Below are 15187 nucleotides of genomic sequence, written 5' to 3'. Positions count from 1 at the left end.
GTTTAAGAGTTCTTGAGCTCAGAGACAGCATTTGCATTGACGTAAAAACTCTGCTGGAGCGTCTTAAGAGGTTGGGACCCTGCCCTCATGCCGTTCCTCTCACCTGGCAGGTCACAGGGCTTGCGCGCGTCCTGCTCTGCCTGTCTGTGAAGGTGTGGCAGCATCTGGTGTCCTCTGAGATCTGGGCTCAGGAACCTGTTTTTAAGTAGCAGTTCAAAATGGCTGAAGTTTGGTTTGATCTTTTTGATTTTTTTTTTAAATTTCAAAATAGACGATCTTAAAAACATTCTTTATAAAGAAGCAAAATTTTCTCTGTAGTTTGTTTGATCATGCCTTCATTAAGAATGTTTTTAAGTGTTTGGGGACAGAAATACCTTGTACTCTGGCCCAGCATTTCATATGTTGAAACACAAAAACCTGAGATTTTACATGCTGTGTTTTTTTAATCAGTCAGTGCCTCCAAGCACTACAGCTTGTGCTCATGCTAAGGTTCAGTGGCAGAATATTCTTTCTCGTGTAGCCCATCATGTGATCTCTATTTGCTCCAGTGCTTTTGTATTTGTCAAACAGAAGCTCAGGAGCAAGTTAAATAGAAATATAGAGACAGATGTACAGAAAAGGAGAAAGAAGAGAACCAAGAGAGGAGGGCTCAGGGAGGATTGAGGACCACCTGTATTTGGAGAGTGGAGATGGGGAGGAGGCAAGACAGGAGAGAACCAGAAAAGAGCAGAGTATAGAGAAGCAGGAGAAAGACTAGTAGGGGGATTGTTGATGTGGAGAGAGAGGAAGCTAGAGGTGGAGCTGTAGGAGAGAGAAATTAGAGAACAGAGGTGGGGGGAGGGCACAGGGAATAGACTCAGACAGAGAGTTGATGTATGTTAGATGTACAGGAAAGAACCCAAAAGAAGACAAATGGGAGCCTGTGGGGTCAAGAAGCAAAACTTAGGAAAGCAGACAAAAAAGAGGATAAGGAGAAAAATGATGCTAATCTAAATAGAAGTTTAGTCCAGCAGGCTGGGAAGACTCGGCTCAGGGCTGTCTGTCTTTGAGGGAGAGCAGAGTGTAGGTATAGATGGGTCAAGAGGAAAAGACGTGGAGGCTGGACTGATACACCAGTGGGAGTCGGGACGTTTGACATGTGGCCAATGGCGGTTGATGAAAACAACTTCTATTCAATTAGGATAGAAAAATTTTCCCAAAAAGCTGAGTGTAATTGACATAAATTAGTGATGAATGACCAAAAAATGCGCCAATAATCTAAAATACCTCATGTACCTATTAAACATGAAGCACAAGTTTGCCAAACGCTTGAGACACTATTAGATGCCCTTGGATGCCTTAGAAGCATCTCCATTCTTGGTCTGGAACATTCGAAGGTGTGATACTGGCTTTAATCAGTCCCATAAATGACTTTTTAATAAGGATGATCATAAAAACTAACTTCTGGCTTTGTTTTCCCAATAGAAGATGCTAGAACTATGCAACTTTAGACATTTTTTAAGGAATACATATATTATTACTGAAAATAGCTAAAGGGAAAATTCACACTGTTCTCAGCTGGTAATTTACTGTTATTTTTAGTTCATGTGTTTAAATGAATTGTCTATCAGGAAAAAGAAGTCAAATATAAAATTGCTCTACTAATATTTTGCTGTAATTCTAAAAGCAATATGTAAAAGAACTATGTAAGAGGATATTTAGATACAACGCAAATCTTCTGGACATTAACGTTAGTAATGCTGATGTCCTGTTACTGAGTTGTGGTGGTTTTTATTTTGCTAATACTGGGTTAAAGCCCTTAATTTTCTAACATCATAAAGTTTTTTTATCCTACTAAAGTCATCCATAGAATGCTTTTGTAACCAGTTTTCAAATATATATGTATATATACGCACACTTAGATTTTTAAACCCACCACCGGACACCCAGACTCTGAAACTGAGCTTTTCCCAATCTTGGCAATATTAGCAATGATGCTCATTTTCATTATTGATGGCAACCCTGTAGGAGGCTTGACCATTCCAATTTTGATTTTATTTTTTAAAGTGTGAACTTTCCAGAACCCTGAGCAAAATGAGTGCAGCGATTTTCTTTTTGTAGGACAAGAAGACAGAAGAGTTCTTCTCTGTGGTGACTACAGACTAGAGGAATGCTCTAGTGAGTTTCCACTTCAAGTAGTACCCACTCATAAGCCGGGGGGGCAGGCCCTTCTGTCTAAACACATCTTTTATTTGTGTTCCAGCAGGTGCAACAGGTTCAGGTGTTTGCTGACGTCCAGTGTACAGTGAATCTGGTAGGCGGGGACCCTTACCTGAACCAGCCTGGTCCACTGGGAACTCAAAAGCCCACGCCAGGACCACAGACCCCCCAGGCCCAGCAGAAGAGCCTCCTTCAGCAGCTACTGACTGAATAACCACTTTTAAAGGAATGTGAAATTTAAATAATAGACATACAGAGATATACAAATATATTATATATTTTTCTGAGATTTTTGATATCTCAATCTGCAGCCATTCTTCAGGTCGTAGCATTTGGAGCAAAAAAAAAAAAAAAACAAAAAAAAAAAAGGAATTCACTTTTGTTGGAAGATTGAGAGGTGTTTTTGTTTCTTTCTTTGTAAAGGCCTTGGATATTGAAAAAAAAATAACAAGGCAGAACAGTTGGACAATCTATTTCTTGAGCCAAATTTAATTATTCTTATTTTTGTAATCAGTCATTGGCTTCTTATCTGGATGAAGGCTTTTGGAGAAGAACCAAAACGACAAGTTCCAAGGGGAAGATGAAGCCCCGCCCCTGCTGGCTCAGTCCCGACCCCGAGGAGGAAGAAGGCCCCGAAGGGCCCGGTGGGGCTTTGCCTGTGCCCGTCCACCAAAGGCTGTCACGTGTGTCTGAATCAACAGCCCTCCCCTTCCCGACCCCAGGCAGCTTGTGTGTACAATCAGCTTCTTCTAGCAACTCTATATCTGTTGGCTTCAAGAGAATATTTTGCCTCCCATATGTACCCCTTCTCCTTTTTTTAAAGATGGATTTAAACCAAGATGCCTCCAGGAATGAGGACGAAATGAGTATATTCACAGAGGAATCCAAAAAATACAGTTTGGGGGAAAATGCAATAATTTTTGATGAGATGGGTGAAGGACAAGAAACGAGTTCTGTCAATTATTGTAGATAATCTTCTGATTAAATCTGGGGGAAAAAGGCAGCCTGTTCTTTCTGCTTTTATTGTATTAAGAGCTAAGTAGCTAAAGTTATTTAAAATAAAATAAAATTTATGATCCAAGTAGCTTATTTTTCCCTTTAAATCTCACTGTAAATATACTTGATTTCTTGTAGAAATTGATTTCCTTCTGTTTAATTTTATGGTTTATTATCCTACTCTTGATTTTTCTAAATTGTGTGAATATATCATTGATTGAATTGCAGTTACATTTGGCTAGTAAGATTTCATTATTTTAATAACTGTGATGCCATGTATGGATTTACTTTGAGGTTCAAATCAAAATGCCACTGCCAGAAAGAGCTGTTCCAGATGAGCAGCCTGCCCTGGAGTGTCCCTGGGATCATCGAACTTGAGACAGTGCAAGGAATTAACACCGGAAGTGCACAGGCTACTTGTACAGAGAAAAATCAGTACTCAAAGAAAATCTTCATTTGTTTTAGATTGACTTTGGGGATTTGAATTTTCATCAGTGCAAATACAAATCTCTCTATCCTGCTCTGAGGCTAACTGGTACCCTGTTTTCCCTTTGTGTCTTGTCACTCTGCCGCGTCTTATCTCATCCTGGCTTCTGAGTCAAGGACCCAGTGAACTGCCTCTAGTTTTAGAAGTTCCACTGCAAGGCCAGGAAAGCCTGAGAGAGGTATTGTGGAAGAAGCAAAGGTAGACCCCCATCAGTCACCTTTACCTGCACCCCGGGCCTGTGAGTGATGACAGCATTTGACATGGTGCGCCAGCTACCTCTGCTTCCGAGGCAGAGAAGAGGCCACAAGAACTAACAACGGAAAAGGAGCATGGACTCGGACACCAAGGAAGAAGCCATTTTCCCAGGTCCTTTCTGCATCTCACCACCCCTAGTTGCAAATAACTCCATTGACAGCATCTATTCAGAAACTATACCGAATAAAAAGATTGCTGGAAGGGCTCACATGGGTAGCAACTATGAAATAGAAATAGGACACTCAGTTACAAACATTATCTCCTTTAGTTTTTCAGAAAATGCATCCCTGATTTCATTCATTCCCAGCTTGAACGCCCAGCCATATTACTCTAGTCCTTACCAGACTGCTCTAGGAGGTCATTTCTGTTTTGTTTGTGATACTTAGATGCGCAGACTTCAGGAAGTTCACCTTTAACTTCAGCATTCCAGATGAAGTTTCCTGACTCAGTGCTTTTGCATAAGGAACTAGTTTTTAAAAGTGGTAAGGAAAATTGGAGATGCTAATAACATCCTCCCATCCCAACTGCACCTGAAAGTATGCATGTCACCTTCAAGGTTTTATAATTGCACTGTTTGTTTTATGTATGTACAGATTAAAATTATTGCTACATTTGAGGAAAATAAAATTGCTTGCTTCTATGTAATTCCTGTCATTCCACAGGAAATTCACTTTTTCAGCTACTGAATAGAACTTGTTTAACAACCTCCCGGGTTGCCTCTTCATTTACAGGGAAGAAATGAAACCTACATCCTGCAGGACTTGCCAGAGCCCCAGTGACTAATGAGTAATTAAAGGATCATAAAAGAAAGGATCCCTGAAGCCAGATACCCTCGAAGTCACCCTGATATGAACCAGTGAAAACTGAAAAGGTCCAAGTAAAGTCATGAGAGTGGGCCGTGAGGAAATTTGAGCTCTGGCCCTTTGCCTGATAGTTAAGTCCACCCACTGGTCCTGCTGTTTCTGGACCCAGGAATCTAGTCGGGGCAGCCCCCCTAGCTACAAGGCACCTTCTCTCGGTCATTGTTTTTTATATACTGCCATTAATTCGTTGTATGCAGATTGTAGAGATGTTGACTCTTACTTAAGGAGGCTCTTTCATTTTGTCCTCGTACTTTGTAAAAGGCAGCCCTTGTCTCTGGTTTGTGTGTTTTTAAAGCAGCCTAAATCCTCCAGCACTTGGCTGAGTAGGCCAGGGTCAGGAGCGTAAGCAAAGATGATTCTAGAAGGCATTCCACACACATTCCTACGTATAAATACACACAGATTTGGTGGCTGCTCTCTGACGTCACGCTTCTGGGAGAAGAAAACCTTTTTTCTCAAAGTTGGGGTAAGGCAAAAATGATCCATTTCTTAAATGAATCTGAACATTGATTTAAATTTATGCTGAGGTAGGTGTGGGAAGGCCATTAGAAAAACAAAAAGGAACAATTGAGGGGAAAGTGAGGTTGATATAGAAGAACCTCATCTTCTTTATGGTTTTGCCAAGACTGGTTGGTACCTACAGTCTCCTCGGCCCTGAAAATCAAAGAAAATAAAAGGACAGTGGCCTATTTAGAAAGGAGGCTGTGCTGATTTCCTCCTTGACATGAACTGCTCTTCCCGGGAGAGCAGCGCCACTTGAAAAAAGTGACTAATTCAGAGCCAGCTTGATCCTTGGCCGCTTCTGTGCCTCTTAAAGATCTTGATGATTTATTTAATTAAGCCCATAAATTTTTTTTATTGGAGAAAACTGCCAAAGGAAGCATTTCTCCATCCAGAACCCTTTCTGCCAGCCCTAAATTAGTTTTCTTTGTATATTTTATTTTCATTGCCACAAGAGCTCTTAACAAGATTAAAGAAACACAAAGCTCTGGCCTCATTTAACTTATTTTATTGTCTTTATCCAAGGTATTAAGATGTGGAAGAATCCAGACAGACATGAACTCTGCCCTCCCACAGCTCATATTCACATGGGAAAGGACTTCCGTAGTGATAATCACAGTGAACTGTTACGTATTAAGGAAAATTAGAAGTTGCTTTGCGAACTTCTTGTCTGGAGAGTCAAGGAAGGTTTCCTTACTGAAGAAGTGGCATTTGAGGTGAGGTTTGTAGGATGAAGAGGAAGTAGCTCAGAGAGGGGCAGGGCGAGAATTCTGACGGACGAGGGGAAGGCCTGGAGGCAGGAAGGAGCTCAGGGAGCTGGGGTTTTTAAATTGTTAACCAGCTTCTGAGTTCTCATAAACATGTTATTAATATTATATCCGCTGATGAACTGGAAAGTAACTGAAATCAACCAGGCTTCAGGACCCCCTCGCTTGGAAACTGCCAGCCAGTAGCTAAAGTCTCTTTCCTAACTAGCCCTATCCAGCCAGAAATACAGGCTCCTATATCTTTTATGCCAGATGGGCCACAATAATCTGTTGTATCGGGTGACCATATCAAGAACATTCAGGGAAAACACCTTTGTACTGTAACAATGCCTAAGGTGCTGTTCTTTACATTGCCTCATTTAATCCCTGCAGTCCTTTGAGAGAGATGTAAACAGAAAAACAAAGCTGATGACACAAAGGCGGTTTATCAGGGTAACTAGAACTTGAAGCCAAGTTTCCTGATGCCGAATTCACCATCCTCGACTATATGATATAGGACTGATTAAGAGTCTGCAGACGTTAATCTCACCGTGTAACCTTAGGCAATGCGTTCTTATACGCAATAACTTAAAAACAGACCTTGGAACACAAGGCGAGAAGTCAAGGGCTGATAGGGAGGACCTGGCCCTTCTCTGGAAACAGTCCGCGCCTGCCCTTTGGAGGCTTCAGGGGGGCCGAGCTTGGGTGTAAAGTCAGGAGATGTCCTGCCAGTTTGGGGACAGGCACTCTAGCTTGCATATCTAAACAGGAAATGAAGAAGGGGCTTGCTGAAATTGCAGTGTCATTCCCTTTAGCTTGAAAGAATGTTGGGGGCACCTGGGTGGCTCAGTCTCTTAAGCGTCAGACTTTGGCTCAGGTCATGATCTCACAGTTCGTGAGTTCTAACCCCGCATAGGGCTCTATGCTGACACCCCGGAGCCTAGAGCCCCCTTCAGATTCTGTGTCTCCCTCCCTCCCTCTCTCTCTCTCCTGCCTGTCCCTACTCGTGCTCTGTTTCTCTCTCTCAAAAATAATAAAAACATTAAAAAAAATTTTGGAAAATATGGGTTCCTTTTGCAATGGGTATAAAACAAGTGACAGGATCACTTTTGAGAAGCAGAGCCCTACAATTCCTCCTAGGAAATCTGGTTTCTTGGATCAGATCATGAAAGCCAGCATTCACTTTCCTCTGGCTCTGGAGCCTTCTCCAAACAAAGAATCTTTTTCCTGTGCTGGAGTTTGGCTCTGGTCTAATCACTTAGGCTGGTCTCAGAACTCTGGTAGTCCATGCAGCCAGCGGAACCAATCTCTGCCCACAGGTATCCTGAGATGTTGGCTTGAGAAAACTAAAATGTATAAAGGAATATTTGTTTAATAAAGTTAGTTAGCTTTTTTTATTCCATTCAAGTACTCTCTACCCCCAACATGGGGCTTGAACTCACGATCCTGAGATCAAGAGTCACGTGCTCTCCTGACTGAGCCAGCCAGGTGCTCCTTAAAGGAATAATTTCTGTTCCATCAGATTTTCTTCCCACTCCAATGTCCAGAGGCCCTAAGGTGCAGAATAAAGCAAAACTTGACACCAAGGTTTATTTATTCCATTTCTGATGAGCTGTTGCAGTACAGACATTGTGATAGGCAGTGTGGGAAGTATATCGATACTTGCCTGAAGATACTTCCTAATAGTGGAGAATATGCATCCGTTAAGAAATACCTTTCATTTCTACTCTGCTAGGCAATATGTGAGGCTAATACTCTTTGTGCTAATAATTTCTTAGTTTGCACAGCAGTTTCACATAGAGTATGTCCTTTTTTCTTCAAAATCCTCCAAAGCAATTACTGTAGGTCTTAGCCCCATTTTACAGACAGTGAGGTTGATACTCAGATTTATGGTCAGGTGGCTGGGAAGCTCTGGACACAAGAGCTAACCCTTGGGTTTTGTGATGAAATCACAATTTCCACTGTACAGCACACCTATCAGAGACAACAGCACCTTAGTGACACATTAAAACTGTGGGAATCCCAGTGAGTTAACGGTTGTTCCTAGAAGCTTGTGACGGTTTCCATTTTGAAAGTAAAACTGGGTACTAATTTTGAGTTTGTTAAAATACTGATCTTTTCCTCCTATTTGAAATTTGTGTGAGAATGATGATAGTTCTCAAGCAAGTCCCTGTCCTCTCCCTGAACAATTTCATCTTTTTCTTAAATCTCAGTACCGCTTACAATGATCTGCAGTTTAAGTCCACTCTTCTAGGGGCACCTGGATGGCTCAGTCGGTTAAGCATCCGGCTTCGGCAAGGTCATGATCTCATGGTTCGTGAGTTCAAGCCCCGCATTGGGCTCTGGGCTGTCAGCTCAGAGCCTGGAGCCTGCTTCGGATTCTGTGTCTCCCTCTCTCTCTGACCCTCCCCTGCTCACACTGTCTCTGTCTCTCAAAAATAAATAAAAAACATTAAAAATTTAAAAAAAATAAGTCCACTCTTCTGGCCAAAATCACTCTCCAGATCCAGGTCTGAATTTCCAGCTGGTGAACATTACCACATGCATGGATTCCCCCCACCAGCCCATTCCAGCACCAAAATCTCAAGTCCCACACCAAATCACTTCCCCACAAACACATTCTTGTGTCCCTCATCTGGATTAATTGTGTCACCATCCTATTAGTGGTCATTTTCCACAACTTCCTCCCGCTCATGTCATCAAATTGCCAACAGTTACTTCTGCAGTGCCTCAGAGCTACCTTCTCTTTTCTAGCCCCATTGATTACAGATTAAATTGAGGACTTAGCTTTTTTTCTTTGGAGGATTACAGTAACCACCTCCATGCCTTTTGCCTTTATCTCTCACACAGTCATCAAAGAAATCTTTGTGAACACAACCTTCAGATTCTTTTAGCGACAACTTCTTGCCTAGAGTTGCTTTGAAATCACTCTGCCTTTTAAGGTTCATTGCCTTCTACACTCTCTAAGCAAACAATCCTGCCACACGGATCTGATCTTTATCTTGTAATTTATTACCTTTGGTCTCACTTTCATTGCCATATTCATTCCTGTTCTTCAGGCTTTAATGCTCCTTCTTTCTCCTCCCTACTTGTCTTTCAAAGCTGCAATTTAGATGTTCTTTCCAAGAAGCCCTTCCTGGTCCTTATACTTAAATTAGCCCGCTCTTCCCTACTGTCTTGCTGCAGTCTTTGGGCCTTCATTGGCACGTGGTTATATGTACATCTGTTTCTCTTCTCCACCAGTTGTAAGCATTTTTTTTAATTTATTTTTTGAGAGACAGAGAGAAACAGCGCGAGCAGGGGAGGGTCAGAGAGAGAGCGGGAGATACAGAATCCAAAGCGGGCTCCAGGCTCTGAGCTGTCAGTACAGAGCCTGACGTGGGGCTCCAACCCACGAACCATGAGATCATGACCTGAGCCAAAGCCGACACTTAACCGACTGAGCCACCCAGGCGCCTCCAGTTGTAAGCTTTTTAAAGAAGGGTTCCACATCTCTTATCTGCGAATTGAAGAAATAGTTTCAGAAACAATATTTTAAATAGGGGAAAGGAGCTCATGGACAGACCAGACACTGAGTTGTCTTCCTAGAGTCTGTATTGTTGAGCTAATGAAAAGTTGCAAAGTGTCCAAGGGTTCCAGATAAGGTCATAATTCTACCCTGATGATCATTCCCTTTTTTTCATAAAATGTGAGCTCCCAAATTTGAAGAATATTAGCAGTTACCTTTAATAACTTCCACTTCTTAAGGATGATGTTTTTAAAAATTAATGCACGGGGGTGCCTGGGTGACTCAGTTGGTTAAGCATCCAAATCTTGATTTTGGCTTAGGTCATGGTCTCACGGTTTGTGAGATCGAGCCCCAAGTCTACACTGTCATCATAGAGCCTGCTTGAGATTCTCTCTCCCTCTCTCTCTCTGCCCCTCCCCTACGTGCTCTCTCTTGCTTTCTCAAAATAAATAAAAACATTTTTTAAAGTTACTTCACTTTACTCAAAAGTAAAGCTCCCAAGCTTTATATTTATAGATGATATATGCTTCTATTAAACATTTTACTTTTCTCAGAAATTACTTCCCTTCCCTAAAAATCAGTTGACTGCTTGACTACAGTCTTAATTGAAAAACTAGAAAAGGCAAACCAGGAGAGACAATCTCTTCTAGTTTTCCCTCACCAAATGAGTACAGATCTTCCCTGACTGGTGATGGGGTTATGTGCTGATAAACCCATCGTTAGCTGAAAATAACGTTAGTTGAAAATGCATTTAATATACCAAACCTGCTGAACATGATAGCTTAGTGTAGCCTGCCTCACGAGTGCTAAGAACGACTTCTATGAACCTACAGTTGGGCACAATCATCTAACAGGGTCTATTTTATAATAAAATATTCAGTATCTGATGAGATTTTACTGAATGCTAAAAACAGATCAGTTGCATGTGTCGGCGCAGAAAGGTTGTCAGGGTGTTGAATATTTGCCCTCATGATCGCCTGGCTGATGGAGCCGTGGTTTGCCTCCCAGCATCGTGAGAGAGTGTTGTACCTGCATATCACTAGCCCAGGAACATAATGAAATTCGCAGCTCAAAGTGCAGTTTCTCCCGAGTGCATATTGCTTTTGCACCCAAAAAAATTTTCTTTGAAAATTTTTAAGTCCAACCATCGTAGATCCAACCAGAATAAATGAGGGACTATCTGTATATAGGATGCCCTGCTCTGTCTTTCACTTACAGTATAATGCCTCTGGGAAGTAATTCATGATGAAATTAAATAAGAGGAAGATGGCTCATTGTCAAATATCTATTAGATTGGCCTTTAAAACCAGTGCCTCTGAAAGGCAAGTGACTTAACTTGAAAAGTGGACACATGGAACAGGTCAGTGAACAGGAAGACCTTTCTCCAACAGAACAAACGTCCCCCCTGGAACTCCTTTCCTCATCCCTGAAGAGCTGGTCCTGCTCCGTTCGGCTTGGTTTTCAAAGCTCAAGTAATTTATTAGACACCTGCCGGTATTCAATTTTAGGCTGCATATTTCCTGTTCATTTTCTTTTTTAACTTGCAAACTTGTATAAAGTCATCATTTTTGCAGCCACATCATCCCAGCTGTGCTGATCGTGTCAAGCAGTCTCCTTACTGAGGTCCCAGCTCTCCTCCCCACTCAACAGCAGACTCCACCTGTACCTGTCGTCAGGTCAGTCTTCCTCTTGGATCATTGGCATTTCTTCAGAATTCCTTACGTCTCGTGCTGGGGAGGAGGCAGAAGGCTTTTTCCCGCTTCCACCTTTATAGACGGAGTGAAGGAACACAGTGCTCCCAATTGCCCCACGGGACTCTTCCTCGTGTGGGCCAAATGAATAACCTACTTGGTGGATGACTGCCTTTGGCCCAAGTTTCTCAGTTGGGTGGAACTACTCTCTCGAAGTTTGATAGGCTGAATGTGGGGTATCTGTACTTTTCCACACGACCATTAGGAAGGAGCAACTCTGGTGATATTTGCTCTGTCTGCTCACTTTCCTTAGGATAGGAAATTATCAGGCCCATTTAGGTTATCAGATAAAGCTGTATCTTCCAACCCATTGATAATAAAAGTGATATTTGGTTCCTCCATCCGCTTTTTATCATATATTTATAAGCAACTGCATTCAGAACTTGGGTGCCACCACCTATTTGGCCCTTGCAAAAGCCCTACAGCTTAAAGCTGGATTGGGGCCAGCATTCAGGACTAACATACCTGGATCTTAGAGGAGAAGTTGGGGTTGTGCTAAGCTTAACATCAGAGGACAGCTAAAACTTACGAGGGAATCATAGCCAAAGGATGTGGTTCTCAGCCATTTTTCCACTAACACTTTCCAATCAGTAACTGGGGTTCACTGTTGCCAAGATTCTCAACCAGGAAGCAGTGCACACTCAGGAAGGCATCTCAGAATCTGTAAGGGAAGATGTATGTTGATTAAATGACAATAAAACGTGATTTTAAGTACCCCTCTAGGGGAGCCCTCTGGATTGTGCCAGCCCCACGAGAAGCAGTGACCTAGGCACTGATTCTCAGCTCTATCAGTTCAGAAACTCCATCTTGTCAGCTCATCCAGTGATAATTGGACTCTAGGGTATTGAGTCACACAACTCACAGTCACAGGAGGCTGATTTATAATACAGAATGTCAATTAACCAATTTAGAATGGAAGATACTGCTTCCCAGCACTTGAACTACTCATGACCCCTTTTCAAACCACTTTCTAGTAGCTAGATGGTTGAAAACCCAATTAGTAGCCAACTATGAGAGATTAAGAGAAAACTGGGCTGACAAAAGACCTGGCTTTCAATTCCAGCTCTGCCACTGACTTTGATCTTGGGCAAGTGAAAGCCTTTTTGAATTTGTAAGCCTAAGATAAGGTGGCCTGCACCATAAAACTGTCAGAAATGATTAGCACATATGGAAGTCCTTTGTTAATTCCAAAACGTTTTCACGTGTAAGAAACTTACCAAGCACAGGAGATTCTTTTCAAGGATATATCACCTACTCTAGGCCTTGCAGTACAATCTTTGCATTATTGGCAAGTACCTTGTTTTTTTGTAAACTTGGTGTGCAAAGCCAGATATACTGTTCTTTGCACCAGATTCTTGCTCTCCATCTTGTTCCTTCCTTTAAGCACATTATACACTATTATAACGTGTTGGTTCTAAATCACACACATTTATTCTTCATCTTTTAGGCTGACTGCTCCTAGATAACACCAGAGTTTCTGATTCAGTAGGAATGGGGTAGGGCCTGAGAATTTGCATTTCTTTTATTTTTTTTAATGTGTGTTTATTTTGGGGGTCGGGGGGGACAGAGAGAGAAGGAGACACAGAATCCCAAGCAGGCTCCAGGCTCTACGCTGTTAGCACAGAGCCCCATGCAGGGCTCGAACTCATGAACAGCAAGATCATGACCTGAGTTGAAGTCAGACGCTTAACTGACTGAACCACCACTCAGGTGCCCTGAGAATTCGCATTTCTAAAAAGTATCCAAATGATGCTGATCTAAGGACCACACTTTGAAAACTACTAATCTAGTTCAAATGACAATGGTTTTAGCTAATATTACCAAGAACGTCTGCTACTTCCCTGCTACTGGCCACTCACTCAGGATCAGCCATGAATATCTGTCCTTTCCCCTCTTGGGTAGAAGTTTATGCTATTTGTCCTCAGATCTCAGCTCTAGGGACTTGCCTCAGCTGTTCTGTCTCAGTTGTATAAACTCATCTCTCTCTTGGCTTTATCACTGTCTTACAGAAGAATTCAGAATTAAAAAAAATTTTAGATACAGTGTCATTTAGAAATATTTTCCTAATTGTCTTGAGTGGAAATAGCAAAGGGTGTTTCATCATTCTTGGATGGCATCACCCAAGCAGAAAGGGAATTAGACCACTCGCTTACTTGACTGAAAGCTCTTTGAGGGCAGCTCTTGGAGGGCAGTGTCTTATAGTATCTTTTTATTAGGTTCTAGCACCAAGTGCCCAGGCACTGTCCTAAGGGACCTGTGCATACTAACACATTTAATCAACATAGCACTCCTGTACATTCTTATTGTACAGATGAAAGCCTGGGGTTCAGGGAAGTTGACTTGTCCGAGTTCACACAGTTTGAATGTATGAAAGCTAGGACTTGGATTTAGGCCATCTGACACCAGAGTATGAGGTCTTAGCCACTATACTTTGCCATATAATACAGCGCTCAGTTTGTTCAGTGTTATGAAAGGCTATATACTTCCTATTTCATAGAAGAAAATTAAGTCAATAAGGATAGTCTTCAACTTTCTCCCTTCTCCAATCTATAAACTCATGTGTATGTATACATTTCTCCACTTCTTTCCTCCAGCTTCATTAAAGTCTTCTCTCTCTCTTTTTCTTCAAGGCCAGTCCTTCCCTATGTCTTTAACCCCACCTCTTCCCACTTTTTCTGGACTTCCTTTATCAGTTATTCTATTTAGTAACATTTCTTCTCCTTACTCTTCCTCTGCTCACCCATAAACTTGCTCAGACATCTAAGAAAATTCCCCCTCTGGAACCCAGCTTCACCTTTCAACCCCCACTTAGTCATTACCTTCTCCCATTCGAGCTTCTCGTATCAGTCCCCGCCTCTTGCCTCCCCTCCCAGTTTTGTCTCAGTAGATGGCAGTTGGATTCCCACCCTCATATGCTATTTCAGCTGCCTTCAGCAAGCTCACCAGTATGTTCCCAACTGCTAAATGTTTTCAGCGCTTTTATACTGAAATTCTGTGCTGCACTGGATTGCTCTCCCCTCCTTGAATCTCTTATTCACTTGGCTTTCTGGGATTGCTTCTGCCCTCAGCACCCTACCAATTCTCCCATCCACTCTCTTAGTTGGAAACAACCATCTCTTATGATGGAAAATCTTTGTGTCTAGCATCTGAGTTATCTTGGTATCTAGAGGGAAAGGGGAAAATATACTCACATGACCTTGTACAATTTTCTTCACATGGATTACCTAGGTGTCTGTCTTCTCATTAGGTTCTTTACTACCTGAAAGCAAAAACTTCTGTTCATCCTTAGATCCTCAACTCTTAATACAGCCTGCCACAGTAGACTTGAAATAGATATCTGCTGACCACATTACCCTTTACAACCTTTGCTTCACAGATGTCCAAGCAATTTCTGTAGATGCCTCCAAATGTTTATAGAAATACATAAAATATTGTACAGAGTGTTCTAGAGGTTCAGAAAGCACACTGTCATTTGGGGCCGGGTAAGACTTGGTGAACTATCAGACTTGAGCCGGATAGTTTAAAGTCCAGATGTAGAAATGGGGAGGGAAGAGTATGAACACTTGACTCCTAGGCCAGAGATGGCAGGCAGCAACTGGAATACCTTTGTTGAAACCTCAAGTTTGGATAAGGAAAGGGTAGAAGATACACTTAAGCAGGTGGGTAGGAAGATAAATATGGAGGGTCTGAAGGCTATGCCGAAGAGATCCACCTTTATTCTAAGAGCGAGTGGGAGTCTACGCTGAACAGGGTGCTCGGTGATCCTAAAGAAACCTGGTGTCAAAAAGTCTGCTGGACTCTAGCCAGGACACACAGGAGGTGGGCGGATCAGTGGGACACTCTGATGATCAAAATGAGGGCCTGATACAGGGCATAGCACT

The 15187-nt window shown here is 42.1% G+C and overlaps 1 protein-coding gene across 2 annotated transcripts in view; it reads left to right on the top strand.

The window, feature by feature from the left end:
• The window catches only part of NCOA1 (nuclear receptor coactivator 1), a 236954-nt gene extending 232311 nt beyond the window's left edge, over positions 1-4643 (top strand). For both annotated transcript variants that reach the window (XM_029938200.1, XM_029938201.1), the window contains one exon: positions 2243-4643. In XM_029938200.1, coding sequence (XP_029794060.1) covers positions 2243-2413 — 171 coding nt within the window. In that variant the 3' untranslated portion in view covers positions 2414-4643. The remainder of the gene's footprint in view (positions 1-2242) is intronic.
• The last annotated feature ends 10544 nt before the right edge of the window (positions 4644-15187 follow it).

The sequence above is a fragment of the Suricata suricatta genome, chromosome 4, assembly GCF_006229205.1.
Source record: "Suricata suricatta isolate VVHF042 chromosome 4, meerkat_22Aug2017_6uvM2_HiC, whole genome shotgun sequence".
Classification (NCBI taxonomy): domain Eukaryota; kingdom Metazoa; phylum Chordata; class Mammalia; order Carnivora; family Herpestidae; genus Suricata; species Suricata suricatta.
Note: the sequence above shows the minus strand (reverse complement) of the source record. Positions and strands in the feature narration are given on the sequence as shown.